This window comes from Notamacropus eugenii, chromosome 5 (assembly GCF_028372415.1).
Source record: "Notamacropus eugenii isolate mMacEug1 chromosome 5, mMacEug1.pri_v2, whole genome shotgun sequence".
Classification (NCBI taxonomy): domain Eukaryota; kingdom Metazoa; phylum Chordata; class Mammalia; order Diprotodontia; family Macropodidae; genus Notamacropus; species Notamacropus eugenii.
Genome location: NC_092876.1, coordinates 212,345,737 through 212,373,281, shown reverse-complemented (window position 1 = coordinate 212,373,281; position 27,545 = coordinate 212,345,737). Strand labels below are relative to the sequence as shown.

The 27,545-nt window shown below is 34.4% G+C and overlaps 1 protein-coding gene across 3 annotated transcripts in view; it reads right to left on the bottom strand.

Annotated features, from left to right (window-relative positions):
- Nucleotides 1-20,153: 20,153 nt before the first annotated feature.
- The window catches only part of GALNT13 (polypeptide N-acetylgalactosaminyltransferase 13), an 800,956-nt gene continuing 793,564 nt past the window's right edge, over nt 20,154-27,545 (bottom strand). For 2 of the 3 annotated variants that reach the window (XM_072612001.1, XM_072612003.1), the window contains one exon: nt 25,820-25,907. Coding sequence is in view for 1 of the 3 variants with exons in the window: in XM_072612002.1 (XP_072468103.1) it covers nt 25,767-25,907 (141 nt within the window). In the remaining 2 variants the exon portion in view is untranslated. Of the gene's footprint in view, nt 25,908-27,545 lie in introns of all 3 variants that reach the window. The other variant, XM_072612002.1, reaches the window with a different exon arrangement.

The following is a 27,545-nucleotide window of genomic DNA, read 5'->3' as shown; positions in this document are numbered from 1 at the left end:
GGCATGGAGAAAATCATCATCCATGGTGAGTACGTATTTGCACATATATAATAGGGGATATAAGTGAGTAGTAGAAACTTGGTGACGTGGGAGATCAAGAATTGAGAATCTGTGTGCACAACCTGCCCCTTATTACCTATAAATACAATTTCCTACTGAGCATCACTGTAATAAAATATGTATTACAACAAAGTTAAAATTAACTTATTTTTCAACTTATTCTTCGTTTATATTTCACCTTAGACTTGGTCAATGAACTCTCCAAAGTATTGCTTGTGTATTGATTTCAAATTAAGGTGAACTTTGATGCAAAAAAAATATTTTTCTTTCAATTTGTTTGATTTCCTTTGTGATCTTATTTTATTTTTTGAACTTAGAAACATTATTCTCAAAAACTTCACCCTGATTGCCAAAGGGGTCCTGCTTTGGATGTTAACATTTGGTGGTTTAACCTAGACTAGTCTGCGCATGCCCCATTCGGGTGACATGGAGATGCTTTTGAGGAGGGTCTAGAACACATCCTGATTGCCTAAAATGGAGACATCTGTATCCCTTACCTTGTGCATGAGAATAGTCTCATTTGATTGGCCACCTGCTTCTTCAAAACAAGCAAGATTGTGTTAACTTTCACTGAGTTATCTTTTACTATCTTTCAGCTACTGTTTTTTTGACTGCTCATAACTGTTGCAGCCATCTTGGGCCATGAAATAACCTCTGAAAAGGGAAGGATATGCTTTGCCCTTCTCCCTCTTTTTTACCCCAGCTCTGCGAAATGGATCCAATTGTGTTTTTTTCTATTCTTTGTGGTTAGAGGTGATCTTCATGGGACCCAGAAGTTCAAACTATGGTGACTATAGAGCCAGGATTACAGAAGGGGTGGTGCAGTCAGGCATTGGAACTCTGAGAAGCCATGGTACCTGGGACTCAAGTCCAAGGTGATAGTAGTTTGAACTTGAAACTAGGACTGTGCTGTATGAGAACCAAACTAAGCTATAAGACTTAATCTCCCCTTCCTCAGAGACTGAGATATAAAATGGAGGGGAATAATTCTCCCATGTATTGGGGGTAGTATGTTCATATATTTGTTGTTATATCTTTTGATTGAGGAAAGGGGTAGTCAGAAGAAAACACTTTTGAAGAGAAACAAGGTGAAAGAAGAGAGAGAATAGAGTAAAAGGGGGGATAGGATAGAGAAAATGCATTTGCTAATCATAACTGTAAAAAATTGAAATAAGTTTCTCTAATAAAGGCTTCATTTCTCAAATATATAGAGAAGTGAATAAAATTTATGAAAATAGGAGCCATTCTCCTATTTATAAATGATGAACAGATAGAATAGTTTTCAGATAAAATAATCAAAGCTGCCTACAATCATATGAGAAGGTGCTCAAAATTGCTATTGATTGGAGGAATGTGAATTGAGACAATTCTGAGGTACTACCTCATACCTATTAGATTCCCTAATAGGACAGAAAAGTAGAATGACAAAAGTTGGAAGATATGTTGAAAAAATGAGACATTAATGCACTATTGGTAGAGTTGTGAACTGATTCTACTATTTACAAGAGCAATTTGGACCTATGCCCTTAATTCTATAAAGCCATGCCTACCCTTTGATCTAGCAGTGCCACTATTAGATCTGTATCCAAAAAGAGATTTTAAAAAGTGTGAAAGGGTCTATATGTATGGAGATATTTCTTGCAGCTCTTTTCTGGTATCAGGGAGTTGGAAATTGGAAGGATGTCCATCAATTGAGGGAATGACTGAACAAAATGTGCTATGTGATTGTGATGCAATACTATTGTATTATAAGAAATGATAAGCAGAATACTCCCAGCAAAACTTGGAAAGATTTATATGAGCTAAGGCAAAGTGAAATGGACTGTGTTCAAAGTAACAGCATCATTTAAAAACAATCAATTGTGAATGACTTAGCTATTTGCAGCAATACAATGATTCAAGACAACTCTGAAGGATTTATGATGAAAAACGTTATGCATCCCTAGAGAAAGCACTGATAGTGACTGAATACAGATTGAAGTATTCTTTATAGCTTTATTTTTCTTGAGGCTATTTTGGAAGGAGGTCTGTTTTTTTTCACAACATTATTAATATGGAAATATATTTTTCATGACTTCACATGTATAACCTATATCGAATTGTTTGCCTCCTCAATGAATGGATGGTGGTAAGGATAGAAGAGAGAAAATTCAGAACTCAAAATTTTAATAACAAATATTAAAAAGTAGCTTTACATGTAATTGGGAAAAATACAATAGTAAATAAATTAAAAATAATAAAAAATACTAAAGCCTTTCTAGGATTGTAGAAATTCTCAAACCTTAAAGTTTTGTGCTATAGCCTTAGAGAAGCTAGTACCAGCTCTGTGTTACTTTTGTTTGTACCTATCACCTTTTAATGTTTCTCACTGATAATCTTCTAATCTTATTCCAACTCTAAAATTCTTGCCTAGTATTCCTTAGCATTTATGGTCTTCTCTCAATGCTGAAATCTTAATGGAAATAAGCAGGTCTTTATTCTGTCTTAACTCTACAATCAGTAAATAATACATATATACATTCACACATACATACATACATACCTTCACATATATACTGTATATATTTGTTACTTTTGTTGTTCAGTTGTGTGACTCTTTGTGCCCCCTTTTGAGGTTTTCTTGGCAAAGATTCTACAATATTTTGCCATTACCTTCTCCAGCTCATTTTGGGTAGGATACAAACATACATATACATATATGCACATGTATAGTTAAATTTAATATGACCATGTTTACTGATTACAAGCATTTAAAATTTTAGCATACCAAGGTGTTGAGATCCCTGCCAAAAGGTAAAAGTTGGCAAATCAAGAAATATTTACCTCTTTGGGAAAAGCTCAAAACTCAATGGGAAGATCAGATGAACAAACAAATGGACCTCAAGTGAAATGCAAGAACAGTCTATTGAATCATGGCATAGAAAGGTCAAACATTTTCTTATTACCTAATTTGTGAGTGCATATGGGCATGGATGCGTGTGTGCATGTGTGTGCATATTAAACACCCTCACAAATACTAGTCACTTTGAAAGGGAAAAATTAATTGCTTAGCTCTCTTCCTAAATTGGTCTTTGATAGTGATTAATAGACATTTTGAGGCCAGTGCCATAGGAAGCTATAAACATGCCAGTCCTTACTCAATAGCAAATTCCATGACTCTTGTGCAGGAATATATAACAGAATTAATGTGAACTCTGTATTTAATTGCATATTTACCCAAAACATAATTTTATGGCTTTAAAATTAATATCTATTTAAAATATTGAGTTATCTTCAGTACTCAGAACCTAGTAACATTAGAGTTTATCACAAATGAATTAATAATACTTTACTTTTTGTAGGTTCTAGGAAGAGGAGGGAAAATCAAAGAGTTCCAATATGAATGTACATTTTCAAAAGAATTTACATCTTCAAATATCCATCACTCCTAGGAGATAATGGCATGATGCACCGTACTAATTAAGATGCTAAATTTGTGAATATTTCTAGCCTTTTGCTTACGTGGAACTTCAGATTAAATAGTCATTTGATCTCTTACTTCTGCAAGTCAAGGTGCTCTAGGCTAGGTCATCATCATTCCAAAAAAAAAAAAAAAAGGACAGCATTAGTAGATGTTGTGAAAAAATGCAGGTGTTCTTGACCTTGTGACACCCAGTTCTCATTGCTCAAACCCTTGTTCTTCTCTGGACCCAAGTTCTCAGACAGATTTCCTGAGTATGTTAACATATTAAAGAATCCAGGGCAGTCAAACTAAGGAGATTGCTCACCTTGGTGACAGTTAACTTTCTTTCAGAAATCTGCTTGTTGTAGCAGATGTTAACAAATTCTCTGGTATTCAGAAATAAAGAGGAACTTGCAACATAACTACCACTCTTGGCTGGGAGCCTTCTGTGGCAGTCTCTTCTACAAAGTTGGTCCCTGTTCACTGTTGTAAGTTTTGAAGCCAACCTATATTAAGAATCCCAGCACTGTTTCACCCTCATCTTATCTTAATGGGCTATTCCCACCTGCTACAAGCACTGATGAAGCCGTACCTTGCTTCTGCCTATTTTCTTTTCAGAACCCAGGCCAAAAGATGATGGCTTTTTGCCTACTTCTTGTTCTTGTGACTTCCTCTCCTATCCAGGGCAATTTGGAAAAGGAACTAGATGTGTCGCCTCACAGCTACATCAATTCTTCTCTCAGGGAATGGCTTAATGATTTTCTGTCCATTCAATTAAATTCATTCATTCATTCTCCAAACATTTATTATGTGCCAATCTAGTGGTCAAAGGCAGAAATCTATGTCCTGTGGATGATTCAAAGTGACACAACATATCAAAATCAAGTGGCAATTACACACATAACAGAGGCAGGAAACAATATGGAGAGAGATGAAGATTTTTCCTAATGATGGTTTACTACCTCCCACCCAAATAACCTGAGGTAGATTCATTTCATAGTTTTTTTATATGACTCTCTTTTCTTCCTCTGTTCCCTTCTCCACCAATCAATTGGAGGACAGTTTTGTGGTACAGAAGAGAAAGTGCTGAACCTGGAATCAGGAAGACCTGAGTTCAAATTCAGGCTTAGATACTTACTAACTTTGTGACTCTGGACAGCTCTCAAGTTTGCCTCAGTTCTCATTTATAAAATGAGCTGGAGATGGAAATGACAAACTACTCCAGTATCTCTGCCAAGAAACCCCAAATGGGGTTATGAAGCGTGGGCATGACAGAAATAACTGAACAACAACCACTTGTACAAGTTGCCTGAGATGTCTGATATTTATACTTGTGTGACCAGTAAAATTAAGTCCTTGGTAGGAGTGAAACATATTTGACCCTCAATTTCACTCTGTAGCAGGTAGAAAGGTCAAGAGATTATGGGAAAAATCATCATTACAGTTTTTCTCAGGGGATTCTGGCTTAGATTTGAAGAGTAACAAGTAGACAAGTAATTTGGGGAAGGGAGAATTTCTTTTGGTATCAGATCTAAGACTATATTTATATCCAGATCAAATAACCCTAGCTTGGAAGTAATCACATCATTCCCTGTGGGTGATTTCATCTAGCAGTTCTTAGGTTGGAGATAATTGTTAACACCCACATTTATTTACCAGAAGACTGAGTCCTGAATGAACTCTGTTTCTATTAGAAGACTAGGGTCTTCTGGGGGAACTTTCTTCCTCAAAGGTTGGAATGATTGCTGTTGCAAGAATTCAGATACAGTACTAGGGTCAGATCTATGGAAATCATATGTCCAAGAGCAGACATTATCTTCATTAGGGAATAATAAGTCTTCCTATTTATTCTTGAGATGGAAAGAGGGGATTGAGGACCTTTTATTCATTGGTTCCCAGCCCTTACCCTCTGACTTCTCAAATGCAAACCTATTTCTATTATACTCTGCTGCTTTTTAAATTTACTCTATACCTCAGAAAAACTGAATGACTTGACATATCTAGGAAAGTTTACTTATCATAGAAGGGTACATAAAGAGAAGTGAGCTAAATATTAAAATATAAGTTTACATGTATAGCAGAGGAGGTATGTATTTTGCTTCATATTCTCATCTAATGAGCTCTTATCTCATGGTTTTGGTTCAATACTATCTATTAGGCAGGAACCAGAGGAACTTTTGGGCTCCAGACTCTATCAGGTTCACTCTTAATCTGGGCAGCCAGAAGGAGAGAATCAGAGACATAATAAAAGTTTATTAATTTATTCTTCTCAATGGGGTTGCTGATAATGGGACCACCAATTCCTACAGCATCCCCTAAGCCCTTGATAGGGTCTGGTCAAGGCAAGCATAGCACTTATATCCTTATAAGTCTGTGCATTCCTCACTTACTGACCAGTGCTCATTTGATTTATAGGGTAAAAGACAGAAGGCATTTTTGTTAAGGAGAAGCTTCATAAGTTTACATTAATTTAAGATTATATGACATGAAGCACAAGTGCTGTGAGATTGTTTACAAGTAATGAGCCTGGGAACTAGTAGATAGTTTATGGCCATGGATCCTGGGAACTATTATGTAAAAAAAAGTAACAAAATCCATCTTACATACACCATCCTTCAAAGGTCCAAAGGCAGGCATGCTCCAAAAACTTAGGTTCTATAAAGAGTCAAAAAGCCAAGAGCAGAAGCAATCCAGGATGTAGCCAACATATACACTTGTTAAAGAGGAAAATGCAAGAATAAGAGGTATGAGAGGAATCTTTTGCCTTACCTGAGTGTGTACTTGAGCCTGATCTGCATTTCCATAAGCAGTGGATAAACAGCAAGGAGTGAGTGGGGTCTCATAAAGTGCAGTTAATCAATCAACTATGTTAGGATCAGTGAGTGAGAAAAAACAAAGGAAAATGCCCAAAGTCATCAGTTCCCAACTGACTGGACTGAAATATTGGGCTATAAGAGCTCCTTGACCTGGAAGTAGATGAGGGAGAGCACCTGGTTTGAATGGAATTGAAGCACCTGTTAGTTTTTTTTTTAATTTCTGAGTGTCTTTTAGGCTTTTCAACATACAGAAGGGACATTTGAATTAAAACAAATATGCTTTTCCTGAACTGTTGGAGGGGCTTGAGAAAAGAGGCTGGACTCTACTCCAGGAGATAAAAGTATTGACTGTCTGATGAAGAGAAGCTGTAGGTATCAATCAACAATAAGTTTGAACATGCAGGTTTTTTTCATTGCTCTTGCTTCTATGGTTATGAATAAAAAATATATGCAATCACATAAGGCATGTGATGGAATCCAGTCTGACTAGCCTCTCAAGAACCAATTATTAAAATGTCATTATGAGCATTTACACACAGGAAATTGGCAAATGCTACAAATCAAGGCTTGATATTTTTGGGGTTACCTGGACATATGAAAGTGATTGGGAAAATGCTAATAGTGCAGATTATACTTTAAAAAATATGTGTCCTACATACATTTTCCCCACAAAAGCTATTTGTGAAAGATTTATCAGCACACCATTGCAGTCCTTTTGTTGTCAATATCATTGTCATAGTCATATGTAATTGAATTTCACTGAAACCATTTAACAAGCATTTAGCAAGAATTTACTAAAACATTCAGAATTATATGCAAATTATTATAAAAAAGATGAAATTTTACAAAAATGTAAATTGATCATATTAACAGAGCAATAAATAGAAAACTTAACCATCTCAAACTCATAAAAATAAATTGAAGAACCATAAATAAAAGACAAAATCCAAAGAAAAAATCCCGGGACCAGATTCATTTCCTCTGGAATTTCATCAAACATTTCAAAATGATTAACTCAAATATTATATAACTGGTTTGAAAAATAGTAAGGTGGTATAAAATTCCTTCTATAGTAAAAATAGGGTCTTGATTTTCAAATCACAGAGTGACAAAATAGAAGAAAAAAGCTATAGACCCTTATACCTACTAAATATTGACATCATTCTTTAAAAATAAAATATTTCAAAGAGACTACAGTAATATATCAGAAAGATTATGATAGTATTTCCAGGTTGGTTTTATGCCAAGAATGCAAGATTGGTTCAATATTAGCAAACCTATAATCATAATGAATATGAATATGAATCATATAAATATGAATCATATGAATTGTAATATAAGCATTAATATGTACATAGGCATAGAAAAAACTTTTAGAGATGTTCTACCATTTCTATACCCATTTCTATAAAAGACCCAAACAACCATGGGCCTAGAGTAGAAAGACATAATTTCTTTGTTTTCTCCTAATTTATTAATTTATTTGTTTTCTATTTTCAGCAGTTACTTCCATTTTAAATTTTCCTCCCCCCCTTCCTCTTCCCTTCCCAATATGGCATGTTTTATGTGGGTTGTACACAAACATTCTTAATAAATATATTTTTACATTAGCCATGTTGCATAGAAGAATTAAAATGAATGGGAAAAACCATGAGAAAGACAAAACATAACAAAAGAGAAAATAGTCTGCTTCATTCTGCATTTAGACTTAATAGTTCTTTCTCTGAATGTGGATGGCATTTTGCATCATGAGTCATTTGGAAATGTTTTAAGTCTTTGCATTGCTGTGAAGGGCTAAGTATATCAAAACTAGGCTTTTCACACTGTGGCTGTTATGTTCTCCTGGTTATGCTTACTTCCCTCACCATCACTTCATATAATTCTTTCCAAGTTTTTCCAAAGTTCACCTGTCCATCATTTCTTATAGCATAAGAGTATTCCGTTACATTCATATCCCACAACTTGTTCAGCCATTCTCGAATTGATGGGCATCCTCTTGATTTCCAGTTCTTGGCCACCACAAAAAAATCTGCTATAAACATTCTTGTACATGTGGGCCCTTTTCCAAGTTTTATGATCTCTTTGGGATACAGTCCTAGCAGCTATATTTCTGGGTCAAAGGATATGAACATTTTTTAGCCCTTTGGGTATAGTTCCAAATTGCTTTCATAGCTCCACCAACAATGAATTATTGTTCAAACTCTCTCACATCTTCTGAAATATCATTTTCCTGTTTTGTCATGTTAACCAATATGATAGATGTGATGTGGTACCTCAGAGTTATTTTGATTTGCATCTCTCAAATCAATAGTGATCTAGAGCATTTTTATATGATTATAGATCGCTTTAATTTCTTCTTTTGAAAATTACCTGTTCATATCCTTTGACCTTTTATCAATTGGAGAATGACTTGTATTATTGCAAATTTGACTCAGTTCTCTACATATTTTAGAAATGAGGTCTTTAGTACACTAGTTGTACAAATTATTTCCTAGTTTTCTGCTTCCTTCCTAACCCTGATTGCATTGGCTTTGTACAAAAACTTTTCTATTTAATGTAATCAAAATTATCCATTTTGCAATACATAATGTTCTCTATCTCATTTGGCCATAACTTTCTCCATTCTCCATAAATCTGACAAATAAACTATTCCTTGCTCACCTAATGTGTTTATAATATTAGCCTTTATATCTAGTTCATGTACCCATTTTGACTTTATCTTGGTATACAGTGTAAGGTGTTGGTCTATGCCCAGTTTCCACAACAACATTTTCCAGTTTTCCAAGCAGTTTTTGTCAAACAGTGAGTTCTTATACCAGAAGTGGAGGTCTTTGGGTTTATCAAACAGTAGACTGCTATAATCCTTGACTACTATGTCTTGTGTACCTAGCCTATTTCACTGATCTACCTCTCAATTTCTTAGCCATCACCAAGTGCTTTTTATGATGGATTCTTTATAGTACAATTTCAGATCTGGTATGGCTAGGCCACCTTCCCTAGCATTTCTTTTCATTAGTACCTTTGATATTCTGGACCTTTTGTTCTTCCAGATGAATTTTGATATTATTTTATCGAGCTCTAGAAAATAATTGTCTGATAGTTTAATTGGTATGGCATTAAATATGTAAATTAACTTAGGTAGAATTGTCATTTTTATTATATTAACTTGGCCTACCCACAAGCGACTGGTGTTTTTCCACTTACTTGGATCTGGTTTTATTTATGCAAAAAATGTTTGTAACTGTGTTCATATAGTCCCTGGATTTGTTTTGGCAGGTAGACTCCCAGATAATTTATAGTGTCTACTGTAGCTTTAAATGGGATTTCTCTTTCTATATCTTGCTATTGGGCTTTGTTAGTAATATATAGAAATGGAGATGATTTATCTGTGTTTATTTTGTAACCTGCAACTTTACCAAAGTTGTTTATTATTTCAAGTAGTTTTTTACTTGATTCTCTGGGATTGTCTAAGCATATCATCATACCATCTGCAAAGAGTGATAACTTAGTTTTTTATTTGCCTATTCTAATTCCTTCAGTCTCTTTTTCTTCTCTTATTGCTATGCCTAAAATTTTTAGTACCATATTGAATAACAGTGGTGATAATTGACATCCTTGTTTCACCACTGATCTTATTGGAAATGCATCTAGCTTATCCCCATTACATATAATGCTTGCTGATGATTTTAGGTAGATACTACTTATTATTTTAAAGAAGGCTGTATTTATTCCTATACTCTCCAGGGTTTTCAATAGGAATGAGCATTATATTTTGTTAAAAACTTTTTCTGCATCTATTGAGATAATCATATACTTTCTGTTGGTTTTGCTATTGATATGATCAATTATGCTGATATTTTTCCTAATTTTGAATCAGTCCTGCATTCCTGGTATAAGTCCTACTGATCAGAGTGTATTATTCTTGTGGTAAGTTGTTGTATTCTTTTTGTTAATATCTTATTTAAAATTTTTCATCTATATTAATTATGGAAATTAGTCTATAATTTTATTTCTGTTTTGGGTCTTGCTAGTTTAGGTATCAACACCATATTTGTATCAAAAAAACAATTTCATAGGACATTGTCTTCACCAGTTTTCCAAAATAGTCTATATAATATTGGAATCAACTGCTTTTTAAAATGTTTGATAGAATTCACTTGTGAATCCATCTGACCCTGGAGATTGTTTTCCTAGGGAGTTTATTGGTGGTTTGTTCAATTTCTTTTCCTGAGATGTTATTATTTAAGTGTTTTATATACTCCTCCGTAAATCTGGGCAATTTATATTTTTAAAAATATTCATCCATTTCACTAAGATTGTCAAATTTGTGGGCATACAGTTGGGTAAAATCATTTCTAATTATTGATTTGATTCCTCTTCATTGGAGGTGAATTCACCCTCTTGAGTTTTTATACTGGCAATTTGATTTTCTTTTATTATTAAATCAAATTGACCAAGGGTCTATCAATTTTATTATTTTTTTTCATATAATCAGTTCTTAATTTTATTTATAATTCAATAGTTTTATTAATTTCAATTTTATTAACCTCTCCTTTGGTTTTCAGTATTTCTAATTTGGTATTTGGTTTGGGATTTTCATTTTTTTCTTTTTCTATTTTTTTTTCAGTTGCATGCCCAATAATTCATGGATCTCCCTTTTCTCTATGTCATTCATATAAGCATCCAGAGATATGAAACTTTCCCTAAGAACTGCTTTCACAGTTTCCCATAAGTTTTGGTAGGTTGTCTCCATATTGTCATTCTTTTAAATGAAGTCATTGATTGTTTCTATAATTTGCTTGATCCACTCATTCTTTAGGATGAGATTATTAAATTTACAATTAATTTTTGGCCTTTCTATAATAATATATAATTTTTTATTGCATCATGACCTTAAAAAGATTCGTTGACTATTTCTGCCTTTCTTCACTGGACTGTGAGGCTTTTATGCCTTAGTATGTGTTCAATTTTTGTGTACGTGCTATGTACTGCTGAGGAAAAAGCCATATTCCTTTCTATTCCCATTCAGTTTTCTCCAGAGATCTATCATATCTACCTTTTCCAGAATTCTATTCATCTCCATAACTTCTTTCTTGTTTATTTTGAGGTTACATTTATCTATTTCAGAGAGGGAGAAGATATGGTCCTCTACTAGTATACTTTTTCTGTCTATTTCTTCCTGTCACTCCCTTAACTTCTCCTCTAAACATTTGGATGCTGTACCACTTGTTGTATATATGTTTAGTAATGATATTACCTCATTGTCTATGGTGCCTTTTAGCAGGATATAGTTTCCTTCCTTATCTCAAAAGACCTAATTCCTAATCCACCTTCAGACACTTATTATCTATGAGACCCTAGGCAAGCCATTTGACTCCATTTTCTGAAGTGTAAAAAAAGGATAATAATAGCACCTACCTCACGAGGTTGTTGTGAGGGTCAAATGATAATAACTGTAAAAGGTGCTTAGCACTAGGCCTAACATATAGTAGGTCCTACATACATGCCTATTCCCTTTCCTTCTCATCTTATTTCCATCAGACCAAGAGCTCACATTATATGTTAAAACAAAACTAGATAAACTAGAGGCTTTTTTGTGAACATAAAGGGAAAACATGTATGTATATTCTTACTGATAGTATTTAATATAGTGCTAGAAATGCTAGTCATAGAGTCAAGATGATGCAGTGAAACTGAGGGAATAAACTTTTGCAAAGAAGAAACAAAAATATCGCTTTCAGTGTGGAGCCAAGGTGGCAGAGTAGAAAGACTGACCTGCTCTAGCTCTCCCCCCATAGCCTATAAAATACCTGTAAAAATGACTCTAAACAAATTATAGAGCAGCAGAAGCCCCAAAATAACAGAGTAAAAGAAATTTCCAGCCCAAGATAGCCTGGAAGGCCAACAGGGAAGCTCTATAGCACCAGGCTTGTAGTGAAGCACAGCCCAGCCTTGGCGTGCATCATGGACAGGACTGGAGCAGACCTCAGGGTACAGAATCATGGGTGGCAGTTGTGCTTCCCAGATTTCTCAACCTACAAACACCAAAGACAGTTTCAAAGGACGGTAAGAAAACTCTTTCACTTGGATGAGAGGAGAGTAGCATCTGGCCCTGAACCCACAGTGACAGCAGCCAATGTGGCAGCAGCATTCACTTTTGGAGCCATCTGCCTAAAGACCCTGGAGGAATCAAGCAGCTGATCCAGTTGTCAGTTCTGAGTGGTGGTCCTGGGCTGAGGAATAATGCTGGAGTGGTGGAGCAGGTGGCAACTGTGGAGGGGGAATCCAACTCCCACATCCAAGGCAGAAAAGAGTGCTTGTGGTTGCTCACAGACTATAGTACAGTCCAGGAGAAGAGTAAACTCCTCTCCCTTGATTGTGCCACCTTGGAGGAACTGAGAACTTACAGGTCCCCAAAGTATACCCTCCACTTGACAAAGGACTCAAAAGTCAAGTAACTGACTGGGAAAATGCCCAAAAAGGGGGGAAATGAGACTATGGAAGGTTACTTTCTTGATGAACAGGTATTTTTTTCTATCCTTTCTAATGAGGAAAAATAAAGCATACCATCAGAGGAAGACGTCAAAGTCAAGGCTTCTACATCTGAACACCTCCAAAATATGTGCAATGCCCTCATGCCATGGAAGAGCTCAAAAAGGACTTTGAAAATCAAGTGAGACTGGTAGAGGCAAAATTGGGAAGAGAAGTGAGAGTGATAAAAGAAATCATGAAAAGCGAGTCAACAGTTGGCTAAAGGAGATCAAAAAATCCTAAAGAAAATAACACTTTTAAAAATAGACTAATCCAAATGGCAAAAGAGGTCCAAAAAGCCAATGAGCAGAAGAACGCTTTAAAAAGCAGAATTTGCCAAATGAAAAAGGAGGTTCAAAAGCTCACTGAAGAAAATAGATGGAGCAGATGGAAGCTAATGACTTTATGAGAAACCAAGAAATAATAAAACAAAACCAAAAGAATGAAAGAATAGAAGACAATGTGAATTATCTCATCGGAAAAACAACTGACATGGAAAATAGATCCAGGAGAGATAATTTACCTGAATACCATGATAAAAAAAAAGAGCCTAGACATCATCTTCCAAGAAATTATCAAGGAAAACTACCCAGAGGGTAAAATAGAAATGGAAAGAATTTACCAATCACCTCCTGAAAGTGATCTCAAAAGGAAAACTCCTAGGAATATTGTTGCCAAATTCCAGAGTTCCCACACCAAGGAGAAAAGCAGCCAGAAAGAAACAATTCAAGTATTGTGGAAATGCCATCAGGATAACACAGGATTTAACAGGTTTGACACTAATGGATCAAAGAACTTGCAATATGATATTCCAGAGGTCAACGTAGATAGGATTAAAACAAGAATTACCTACCCAGCAAAACTGGGTATGATACTTCAGGGGAGAAAATGGAATTTCAATGAAAAAGAAGACTTCCAAGCATTTTTTTGAAAAGATCAGAGCGGAATAGAAAATTTAACTTTCCAATACAAGAATCAACGGAAACATGAAAAAGTAAACAGGAAAGAGAAGCCTTAAGGAACTCAGTAAAGTTGAACTGTTTACATTCCTACATGGAAAAATGTTATTTGTAACTCAGGAGACATTTTTTCAGTATTAGGGTAGTTAGAGGGAATAAATAAATAAATAAATAAATAAATAAATAAATAAATAAATAAATAAATAAATAAATAAATGAATGAATGAATGAATGAATAAATATATGAATAAATAAATGGATGAATGAATGAATGAATGTATATATATATATATATATATATATGTAGGTGTGTATGGGTATATATGTATGTGCATGTCATATATCGGTAGGTATGTATATGTACATGGGTGTACATGTGCATCTATCTATCTATCATCTATCTATCTATCATCTATCTATCTATCTATCTATCTATCTATCTATCTATCTATCTATCTATCTATCTATCTATCTATATATGTATCTATCGATCTATCTATCTACACAGGTAGAGGTCCCAGGGTGAGCTGAATATGAAGGGACAATACCTAAAAAAATAAAATTTACTGTTTAATGGAAAATACTAGGAGTAAGAGAAAGAAAAAAGTAAAATGTAGCAAATCATCTTACATAAAAGAGGGAAGAAAGAGCTTTTAAAATGGAGGGGAAGAGAAGAGAGATGAAAGGCAATAATTGAGCCTTACTCTCCTAAGATTGGCTTAAGGAGGGAATAACACACAATTGTATATGGAAATCTATTTTACCCTGCAGGAAGGCAAGGAGGAAGGGGATAGGAGAGGGAAGATAACAGAAGGGACACCAAACTGGAGAAAGGGATAATCAGAAACAAACAATATTGTGGGAGGACAGGTCAAGTGAGAGAATGGAATAAATGAAGGGTAGGATAGGACAGAGGGAAATGTGGTTAGTCTTTTACAGCATAACTATTATCCAAGTGCTTTGCATTGTTGCGCATGTATGACCTATATTGAATTGTTTGTTTCCTCAGTGAAGGTGGGTGAGGAGGAAGGGAGAGAATATGGAACTCAAAGCTTTAAGAATGAATGCTAAAAATTCTTTTAGCATGCAACTGGAAATTAAGCTATACAGGCAATGGAGTATAGAAATCTATTTTGCCCTATAGGAAAATAGAGGGGAAGGGAGATGAAAGAAGAGTGGGTAATAGAAAGGAAGACAGACTGGAGGAAGGGGTGGATGGGGTGCATGTTGTCGTGGGGTGGGCGGTGGGAAGAGATGTGGACAAAAATTTGAATTCAAATTCTTGTGAAAGTGAGTATTAAGAAGTGAAAAATAAATAAATTATATATATATATACATATATCACTTTCTCTAGATTTTACAATGATTTAGAGAATCCCAGAGAATCAATTAAATTACTTGAAATAGTTAATTACTAAAGTAAAATTTCAACATAAAGAATAAACCCACACAAACCATCAATATTTCTGGAAAGGAAACTAACAACTCAAATCACTAAAATATTTGGGAACTGACTTACGATGGCACACAAGTATTATGTATAGATACGCACAAATGTATATGTATCTATATATAATATATGTGTTAATAACTGAAGGTAAAATATGTCAAAGAAATTAAGAAAAATAGGATAGAAGAGGGCTTTGTAATACCAGGTGTCAAATTATATTATAAAGCAGTAATAATCTAAATTGTTTGGATGATCAACTATGAATGATTGAGTTCTTTTCAGACACTCAATGATCCAAGACAAATGCAAAATACTCATGAGGGAAAATGCTATCCATATCCAGATAAAGAACTGATTGACTCTGAATGAAGATTGAAGCAAGTTTTTTATTACCTTTACTCTTTTTCATGTTTTTTTTTTTAATTTGTTTCTTTTTCATATGGGTGGATATGTATTGCTAGGCCCCCTGCACCAAAAAATAATAGATATCTTAAATTGATAGATAAAAGCCTTGCATATCTATGTCATAATAATTAGTAAAATGAGAGCCAGAAAGGTTTACTGAGGTTCTCAAAATGATACCAATATTTCTTACTTGATAGCACATGTATAAACTATTTCATGCTGCCTACCATTTTCAGAAGAGGGGAGAAAGAAAACTTTGGAACTCAAAATCTTCTAAAAACAAATGCTAATGATTTTCTTAACAAGTAACTAGAAAAAAATAAAATAACACTAAAACATTACAACTTATCTAAGTGATTTGAAACTACCTAAAACAGAATTTGATCAACGAAGTAGATTAGGTACACAACACATAAAAGCATATAAACCTAATAAATGAGTGTTCAGCATATCTAAAGGTCCCTGCTATCATGGTAAGGTCTCACGATTTTACAAAAACTGCAGGAAAAACTGGAAAACAGTCTGGCAGAATTTTGGCATAAAGCAACATCTCACACCAAGTACTAAGAAGTCATCTAGTGTGACCCCTCTTGCTACAGAGAGGAAAACTGAGGTGGAGTTTTAGGGAATTGTCAAAGACCACACAGGTTATTACATGTAAGATAAAGGATTTGAAACAGTTTCCTTTAATTAAAAATTCACATTTAAAGTTTATTTCATATTTATATTCAATTTATATTCACACATCTATATTTGTTAAAATCCCAGTTTGGTATCTTAGTCTTAAGTGTTCTTGCTTCACTTAAGAAAATTAAAAGCTATTTCTTCACAGCTTCTGACTTTGTCCTATTCACTCAATAAAGCCTTCATGAGGGAATGTAATGAAAGTACCTCTGTCTCTCTGTCTCTCTCTCTCCCCCTTTCTCTTTCTCACACACATTGTATAACTGTATAATCAAAATATGTACATATGCTACATATGCACTTATTTTTAACAAAATGAAAATTTGAAAAATGAGTAAATATGTCCTAAAATAGTTCTACAAAGTGATTGATTACCGAGGGACAGATCAGAAAAGAAGATGCATTCCAGTCATAATATTTTTCATCCTAAGTGTATTGAAAATTTTTATTTTTTAATTTAATTTCATTATCCATATAATCATTATTATTATTTTAATATAAACAATTTTATTTATTTTATCATTAAATATTATTTATTAAATTTATTATTATTCAGGAAAATTCCTTCTACAACTTTTGGTTAGCTAAAAGGCCTTAAATATTCATTAGATAAGAAAGCAGAAGAAGAATCTGAAATGCCCTTGAGTCCTTGGCCCACTTGATCAGCCTATTTGACTGGGTGAGTGCTACTAGGCCTCCTGCACCAAGAATAATAGGTATATTAAATTGAGAGATAAAAGGGACCTTGCAGATCACTCTGGCATATCTATATCATAATTATTAGTAAAATGAGAGTCAGAGAGGTTAAACGATATCCTCAGAATGAGACCAATATTAAGTGGAAGATTGAGAATAGCATAGTACAGTGTAAACAGCTCTAGATTTGGGATCAAAGGACCTAGATTCAATGCCCAGCGTTGTCCTAAAGGACTTATATGACTTGGGCTTGACTTTTAAAATTTTCATCTATAAAATGGGTGTTACAATATATGTAATGTCTAATTCATGAGGTTGTTGTTAGTCTGCAACAAGGTCAGATATCATAGTACTGAATATGGAGTTGGCAAATCTAGGTTCAAATAGGAGTTTTACCCCTACTTACCTATTTGATCCATATGTAAAATCAGGGTTTCTTTGGTCTCTTCTAGCTCTGATTCAATGATATATTATCTTTGATACAATGTAATCCAGGTCTGCCTCCAAATTCTGTACTGTTTTTCACTCTGCTATGTTACCTCTACAATTCAGTATGCAGTTACTGGAACTAAGACTGCATGAACTTACACACTTAGGGGCAAGCATCTTCTCATCTGTAACATTTGGCCAAATTTAAGTGCAGTTATGGAGAAGCAGAAAGATAAGAGGTTTCTAAATATCTGATCAGAGGATTGATGCAGGATGAAATAAACAGAACCAGGAAAGTAATATATAAAATAATTGGGACTATATAAATGGGGAAAAAATTTTGCTCTGCCTCCAATGAATACTATGCAAATATAATGAGCAAATTTGGTTTTGCAGAAGGGATATGAAAATTAACCTTCTTTGCAGAAATGTATATACCTGTCTATACTATCACCTTCTTTGGATGTTTTTTGGCTAATTTTGTCCAACTTTTCTCTCTCTTTCCTCTTCCTCTGTCCCTCTCTCTCTCCCTCTCCCCCCCCCATAATTTTTGTGCCTCCTTTTTTCATTTGACCCATTTTGCTTTTAAAATAATTTTTTCTCTTCTGTAGATTTTTGTGCCTCTTTTATCATTTGGTCAATTCTATTTTTAAAGTATTTTCTTTGGTATTTTTGGTGCTGCTTTGAAAGACTGTTAATTCTCTTTTCATAAATTTTCTTGTGTCATTTCATTTCTTTTTCCTATTTCTTGCCTCAACTACTCTTATCTCTTTCTTAATGCTTCCGGGAATTCTTCTGATCATCAGTCAATTAGCAATTTTTCTTTGAGGCTTTGCTTGTAGCTAGTTTTCACATTGTTTTCACTTCTGTCCAGTTTATATTCTGGTCTTCCTTGCCATCGTAGTACCTTTTTTGTGGTCAAGTCCGTTTTGTTGCTGTTTTTTCATTTTCCCAGACTATTTTTGACTTTGAACTTTATGTCAAAGTTGGTAAAGATCTGGTCACAACTCTCCTTGTCTGCACTCTGGTATATAACCAGGAATAGCTCCTGTTCCTCCTAATGTTGCAATCACTAACCTTCATTTTGGCCCTGGAACTGTAACCTGGGCCTCCACTCCGTTATGACTGGCTACCAGTACTCTACTCTGTTCTGGAACTGTGACCCCCAAAATGCTTATGTGCAGTTTATGAGTTGTGAATCAGCACCAGCTAAACCCAGTGCAAGCAAAAGTTTCCATGTTATCTCTTTTGACAAACTGTCCAATTCCCTTACTATCTCTGAGCTGAGAGAATCCAAAGCTGTTGTTAGTGATGTATGACCACCTCCAAGGTTCACTTCCAATGTTTCTATTTTCTGGGCTTGGGTCTATGATAGTGTTACAGACCTTCACTTTGGGCCTCCTAAGCTGTCTTAGAATGGCGACATATCCACCTCTGACCTTTTATTGGCTCTGCTTCTCTAAAATTTGATTCGAGACACAATTTTAAAGTTTGTTGGATGGGGGTGTTGGAAGAGTTCATCTGGGTCCAGACTTGTACTCCACCATCTTGGTTCCATCTCTTGAGGTATAGTTTTTTTTTGTTGTTTTTTTTTTCAGGAATGAAATAGATATCCTAATGTGAGAAAACCAATGTGACTTCCAACCTATTACTAAGACTCAGTGGGCAGGAACTCATGGCCATAAAAATGAATACTTTATTAAAAAGGAACATATCAGATAAAAGGTCATGTGCTGAATGTGTTATTTTATGTCAAGAAAATATATGAGAATTCTGGGGGTTCAATTGGCCCAAGCATAATGAAGAATATTTTGGATTAGGAACAAGTTATCATGACATGGGAGTATATCCCTTCAAAGCTTTTTTGTCTTAAAAAAAAATAAAATTAGCACATAGTGTTTTGTTTTGTTTTTGAGATTGGATCTTACTATCTTGCTTGGAAACTATCTTCCTCTGGAAGAACAGTGATCACTCAAGGGATTGATTCTATTGCTGATTGTCATAACAGCTTTAATCTGCTCCATTCTCACCTGAGCAATTTTGCCTCTCCTTTGGTGGCCTGTTATACTACCCCACTCCTTGGGCCTCATCATATTGAACAGCACAAACTCACAATTGGCACAGCCTGCTTCAGCTCAGAACTCTTGAACTCAAGTGGTCCACTAGTTGAAACTTCACCAGCAGCAGAGATTCCAAGCATGCCACACCTTACCCTACAAGTATAGTTATACTTTTGTTACTGTCATGATTCCTGAGATCTTTAGGGTTCCCAACACCAGTTTAGAAAATCATTATGCTGAGGAGAGAAGCAGTTTCATTCTACTTTACCTTTCCAATCTTGGAACTTACTTTTGTGGAGTCACCTGAGTGCCATGTCAAAATAATTTGAAAGTGAATTATACCACTTCACAAAGGGTTTTCTGTTACATAACATCAGCTTCATTTTTCAGTTGATTTTCAAGAGATATATTTGTTAAACAAAACCTTTATAACATTCATTATTAATGTTTGTCAGTCTGAGGATCTGGGGGAATCAAAAGTATTTCTAGTACTAGTATTGCAAGATTCCACTGAAGCTGAATGACAATCTATGGACTTCATTGGTTAATTCATTCTATAAATGGAACATAAATATAAACTACTTTAAATTGATTTGCTAGTTTTAGAAAAAAAACAACATCTACCATAGGAAAACTAAATTGGCATATTTTATTTCTACAAAAATGTATAAATATTTAAATTTACAGCAAAGATAATCATTATACCATTTAACTATTACAACATTTAAAATGTGTAATTTTTTATGCACAGTCTACTTTTATAAATTTATGAGATTCATGTCTCAAGCATGTATTCAGGAAGTTTTAGAAATGACTTCTTAAAGATGTGTCAATCCCGGCTGAATAAAGGGGCCAGAGATCATATCTCCTTTTTAGCTGTCAGCAAGAAAACAATTACAACTTTTGGTTGAACAAGTGAAACAGGCAATATAATTTTCCCTTTGGAATCACCATAAACACAACTTTCATCAGTTTTTTTCTTCACATGTTGCTCCTAATTCATGGGAAACTGACTGACATGAAAACCTAACATTTCTAGCAAAAAACCTGGTGACATTGGTCAAGTATGACCTCATTACTATAAAGATGGTCTTTGTCTCAAAAAGAAAGTAACTTATAAAGCTTCCCTGAATCAGAAGATTTGATTTTGTTTCTTTACAGTGAAATTGCCTGGAGAAGTTATTGAATATTAAAAAAACAGACATTGGACACGAAAGTTCACACAACCTAATTCAAACACACCTCTGGTGTTCATTCAACACCTCAAGATCATACAGTAGCTTTTATTTAATTTAAATTAGTTTAAACATGGTGTAGTCACACCAGATGTGTTCAGAAACTGTACAGCAGAACAGCTCAGTTTTACCTATCTCATATAATAATATACCTGCGAAATAATGGTGGATACTGGGCAGAATCCTGAAGCCAAAGATCTTGCAAAATTAATGGAATTCTTGCTATACACTGAATTAAAATTACATTAGAGATATGCAGTTAAGAAGTATGCTGAAAAAGGACTGTAAGATGGCAACATTTATTCTTTAATTCCTTATACTTCCCAAATTCTGCACGCTAGTGAAAACAGTACACCTAACAGAGATGCTTTGAGACATAAAACATTTATATAGGAGTTGTCTTATATGAGACCAGATTCATAGGCTCATAAGTTTAGTCATTGGTGAGACATAATCAAAACCCTTTGTTATCAGGTAAGATCTTTGTTTATAAAGTGCAGAAAATAGAATAGAGTTTAAGAGTAATTATTTCTCCATCTTGAAACTGTTATTGGGATAGTTTATATATACAGACATATATTTGTGTACAGATATATGTGTGTATATACTTGTACCTCACATGTATATGTGTATATATGTTTATGTATCCATATACATATATGCCTCAAAATATTTAGAACTGTAAGAAAACTTTGAGATTATCTTTTCCAATCCCCTTAATTTCCAGGTGGGGAGACTAGAATGGGGAAAATAAAGTGACTTGCCCATGTAAGAAAAAGAGCCAAGATTGTAATCCCATATTTCCAGCTCCAGTCAAATGCTTTTATCAGCAGTACCTCATTCCTTCTGCACACATCACACTGGGTCTTTTATTTTCTTTTATGCAGGACCCAGAAAACACTGCCAAAATGAATTGATTTAAAAGTTCTATGAGTATGATTCAACATGATCAATGTACTGAGCTCCATAGACATAGTAATTTCTGAGAATCCATCACTCAACCTTCTCAAAAGCTATTAGGAACTGGACCCAACCATAGTCCATAGAAATAACTGTCCTGTCCTGGTTGCAAGCAAGTAAACACAGTCTAGTTTTTCACCTGGATTCCAGTGAAGAAGGCAATAGTTATGTAGGACTATAGAATACCCTTTTTCAGAGAATTTGTTTCTAAGAAACCTAGTTTATACAGTAGAAACAGAATGGTCTTTTACAGAATTTAATTGGCCAGCTATCCTTTTAAAAAAGAGAGAAACATAACTACTTTTTTAGGTATAAAGGTATGACATTGTTTGTTTTATGATTTCTAGGAGTTATCAGGTTAGATGCCAATAATTTAAATACCACTGAAAGACCACAATAATAATAACTGAGGTATTTCTCTGCCTTTCTTCTTTTTGGCTTAGATTTCTGATAGCTTGTTAAAGTCAGATGGTAGAATGTGAAATTGTCTAGGAGCCAGAACATCTTATATGACATGAGGCAAGTCACTAACTCTTTGAATTTCAGTTTTCTCATCTGTGAAATTAAGGGGTTGGGCTATGTGATGTCTGAGTTTCCTCCTATCTATCATGGGTTCGAGTTCTCTCTAAGAAAGTACATTATAGAAGTCATATGAGATTGAAAATGTCTACCATATTATTTTTTTAGGAATTCAAAAACTGAATATTAGATATGCCATCAATTGGCAGTAAACATGAAACTGAAGTAAAAATGTTTCTATTAGTATAATGTGTTAGCAGAGATTTTTTTTAAAAATGATACTCCTTTAAAAATCTTACTTCATTATTTAAAGAAAAATTTCACTATCATGGAGACAAAAATCCCTTTGCTTTTATTTTATGAAGTTCCTTGCAATGGAATTATCTGTTCTTGAAACCAAAGGGAATCTCGTGCATATAAAATTCTCTGAAATTTGGCTTTAAAATGTTGTACAATAAATGTAATAGGTACAAATTCATAGAACTCTTTTTGAACAGTTTGCTGACCATTATTGAACTGGATTCCATTTGAAGTTCAAAAGATATGAGTTTGATTGTTTTGGAAGGATTGTATGAGGTCAAAGTATTGTCATCTTTGTTTTTTCAGGTTCTCATCCATTTTGGCATGGGTTCTTAAACTTAAATACCATTTGAAAGTGAAGCATGACCATTGATTCTTACCCAAGAAAAGTATTTTTAGCCTCATTCTGTTACTCAGTGATGTTGGATCACATAAACATATCTGGCAGTCCCATAGCTAGCATCATGGACTTGTCTAAAACACCTGTTTATTCTCATTTTAGTCATGCATATGTCTAAACAAATGAGAATCGGGAGTAAATTAAATATAATTTCAAGTCAATCCAGTCATCAAAGTGATTTCTTTATTTTTTCAATGTTCTTTGATATTTTTAAAATGTAATTTTGATCTCTCCCCAATTTGGCCATGAATGATCTATCAAATATTTAAAACTCAGTGGCAAGATATGAAAAATAGAAAAAAAAAATTAGGTACCATGCCACAGGGTTATTATGTAATTAAACATCCAAGCAATGGCCTATTTTCTTGGCAACATGTTTTATTTTATTTTATTTATTTTAATGCAATGAGCACTAATAAGGAGACCTGGCTGTTAAAAAGGAGGCTTTGCATTCACACCTTCTCTAACATGCAGAGATATGCACTATGCCCTGTGCATATCCAGGCCACATAGCCCAGAAAGAGGGGTGTCAGATAGCAGGTGGGTAGCGGTATGAGAAGAAGGAAAATTCAATAAGCAAAGTCCATGCTTCCTTTGGCTGGCAGTTATGCTACAAGGGAAACTTCTAAATTTTCCAGTCATTTAGAGTTGATTAAATCCTTTCCCTGGTGAAGAAGGCTTCTGTGAGTAAAAAGAGAATGCTCATAGTTGTTGCATTAATTATCTCCTCTATTTATGACATATCATGCCCTTAGTTATATGGAATGGAAACTATTTGTTGCAGAAATCATTGATAATCATGATAGTCCTAGTTCTAAGCTCACATCCTCCTCTCCTATATGAGATGTGCAAGGTAAAGAATGTAGGACAATAATAGTGTTGAAAAGCTTATGGAAGTGCTTCTTGAAAAAGCCCCATATCTATGTTTCCTTTCCTGTCTTCATTACTTATTTGCCTCAAGCATTTAAAGAAAGGATCACTCTCAGAATATCTCCATAGGCAAGGGAATGTTCAGAGGTGTAAAACACATGTATATAGCTGCATGAATATACTAGGAGAAATTTGCTTTTTTCTCCATAATTCTCTAGTCTTCCATATCTCCTGGCCTGATAGCCAATGCAATTTTATAAAGAAAGCCTTTCAGAATGATAGAAGGGAGTGGGGATTGAGTTAATGTTTTCAAGCCCATACTTTTGAATGTGTAAAATATAAACTCAGTGAAGGATATTTAGGCTTCTACTACAGTCCTACACTGATTCCTCACTACAATGTCAAAGTGACTCTTGTTCTCTACTTTAGTGGTCCACATGTTGCTTGTCTAGCCTAGCTCAGCTAAGTTCCGAAGGCTTATTACTCAAAGGTTGTTGATCAGGTGATTGTTGTTGTTACAAGTCATTAAAAATTACCCTCAGTGATGTGGATTTCTTGAGGGATAGGAAAGTTTCCCTTTTGTCTTTGTATTTCCAGAAGCCAGTACAGTGTCTCTCATAGGGCAGATGCTAAATAACTGTTTAGTGAATTTAATTGACTTGCATAAATTAAAGTATTGAGGGGATTTGGCCTGTATCATTAGAGACAGCACAGCAAAAATACAACCTGTGATGATTTCTTTATGAATGATATTTAGAAACATATGTTAAAAATAGAATGTTCCTCCTATGGAGTTACCAGTGGTAGAAGTGCATTACAATGGAATTTTGATGGTCTTCTATTTCCTTTTATAGGAAATCACATTAAAAAAAGAACAGTGACCTCTATGAAACCTTGCAATGCTAGAGAATTCAAAAGGGAGAGTTAGAATTCAATCTCTAATCTACCATGCTGAGTTTCTATACTGCACTATTGGGAGGCCACATTATGTGAAGCTTAGAGCAAAATGGCCAGATGGTTTCAGCGTTCCTACATTTAGACACAAAAGTCAGTGATCAAAAGCTAAGTTTTAGACATCAACTCTGGCTGGTTCTTTTGGGTTTTACTCAACTTTGAAGTGATGAGGATAAATGGAGCTTGGATAATTCCCTCTTACATGCTATGATCCCTGAGACTCAGGTTCATCAAACTCTCTTCCACATCTTGTGGCTAAATTAATTTTAATTTTTAAAAAGATTTTGCTCTTAAAATTTGATTTGTTAAAATGAAGAACTTAGGATTTAAATGTTTTATAATTTCTTATTTATCCTGGACTAGAGCATGAAACGTTCATCGTATATAGTGAATTTACTGCTCAGGTATCTCATTAATTTAACACTGCTGAATTTTAAAAATAAAACAAAATACACAATAGTAAATAATAGTCACTGCATGTTCCCATGAAGGACAATTAGAAATTGATAAAGTTTATAAAGCAATCAACATAATTCTTCACAAAATTACTTTTGTAAGGCATTTTGCAGTATGAACCTCTTCAAGCAATATTTTGTGATATTACTAGAACCAAAAATAAAAACAAAAAAGTATAAACAAGACCTGTGAGATGAAGTTCAAAAAGGACACACACACACAAACATACATACATATATGTATATACATATACATATATATGTATGTGTGTGTGTATATCCCCAAACTCTCTGTAATATTTATAATAGCATCTGTGATCTTTATAGCTTCTAAACTGTGCTTCCTTTGATTAAAAAAATTCATAGGGGGCTACAGCAAATCTGCTCAGAGCAGGGGAAACAAACACAAAACTCCATGTCTGATAATAGCAAAGGCCTTTTAGACTTTTCATTTCCCCAAGTAAATGATGTCTTCACCTGAATGAAATTATAGATAAAAGTGTCAATGGTCTTAAGGAAACATAGTGACGCTCTCCTGACTTCAGGCACTCAAGGTCATGTTGCGGAGGAGCCACTGTTGGGATCGGCTTCCATTGCAGTCCTTCATGGTAGGTACCATTTTGTCATCTTCTGAAGGCTCATCAAGACACTGGTTGCTGTTGATGTGTCTCAATGTGAGTTTCTGAAAAATGTAAGCAAGGCAAATTTATTTTCACATGTATGTCTGTAAATGTCAATCATCAAACTAAACTCAGCAGATCAAATCTAGCACTAATAATATCACACTTTTCCTTAGTATACAATACAGGCTAACATTGTGACATATAATTTATAAAGAAAAATGTGCATGTGTGACATTTGATCAATAATCTAGATTAGCAACTCCCAATGGTGTTTATGTATGTGTGTGTGTGCATGCGTGTGCGTGTGTGTGTGTGTATGTGTGTGATAGACCTGATTGACAGCCTGGTGAAGCCAGTGGAACCCTTCTCTGAATGATTTTATTTATTTAAATGCATAAAATACAATTAATAGGATTATAAAAGAAACTAGTTATATGGAAATTCAGTTATAAAATATTAAAGATTAATAATATAGATCAAGATAAAAACTGCTGATCCAGATAGGATACTGTATAGAAGACAGAAGATTTGGGTTCAAGTCTCTCTCACACTTATTACTTTTGATTGTGGGCAAGTCATCTGACTTCTCTGAATCTCAGATTCCTCACTTGTAAAAAAGGCTAATAATAATTTTATCCCTCAAAGAGTGTTAAAAAAGTGGTATACGATATATATCATTATTATTACTAGCTGTATGAGTTTGAGAATGTCAATTGACTTCTCAGATTCTTGTCCTGTAAAATATTGCTAAAAATACCTGTTTTACTTACCTCAAATAGTTGTGCAGAGATTAAACTGAAATAAAGCATGTGATTATATGTTGTCAAACACTGAAAGATTATATAATTTGAAGATGGAATCAATGAAAATGACTGCTAGGGCTTTATCATTCTTTTTTCACCTGTATTTACATATTGCACATTTAAAATATTATCATATTCAACAGAAGATTAAAGTTAAAATCATCTAGGACATGAACTACATTGCAAAAAGCTTATTATCCATAAGGGAATTTTAATGGAGCAATATATAGCCAGCTGTCTCAAGGAGATGCTTTTCTTATGCATTAGTTGCTTGTTATTCTTTTGATCAACACGAAAAATATAACACTAGATTGTACAGTAGGTGAAGATATTCCCAGTGGAGAGAGTATTTGATAAATAACAGGCAAACACAAACGCTTATTCAAGGAGTAGTTGACATTGACAGCAGAAGGTTACTGCAGCTATGGTAGTTGCAGACAAACTGGTTCCGCATATCAGAAACACATCATCATAGAAAGGAGTGACTTTCAGCTCTGGAGTTGACAAGAATTATTTGGATGATGGAAATGCAAAAAGATCCAACATTGCCTTCATGATTCTAACTCACTAAGAAATTCAGAGAATAGAACTCTGAGCCTCAAGTCAGAGGGCCTGAGTTCAGATTCAGCCTCAGACACAAGCTACTTATGGTACTTTGGGCAATTCACTTTACCTTTATTTGCCTCAGTTTCCTCGGCATGCATCACCCAAGGTGTTGTTGTGAATATCAAATGAGATTATAAAAAGTACTTAAAACAGTGCCTGGCACATAGAAGGTACTATATAAATGCTAGACATTAGTATCATTATAATACATTCCATTTTATTCTGTTATAGTACCCAGGGGTTTAAAATATACTACCTATATCAGTAGTAGTAGAAGAATTTGTTAGA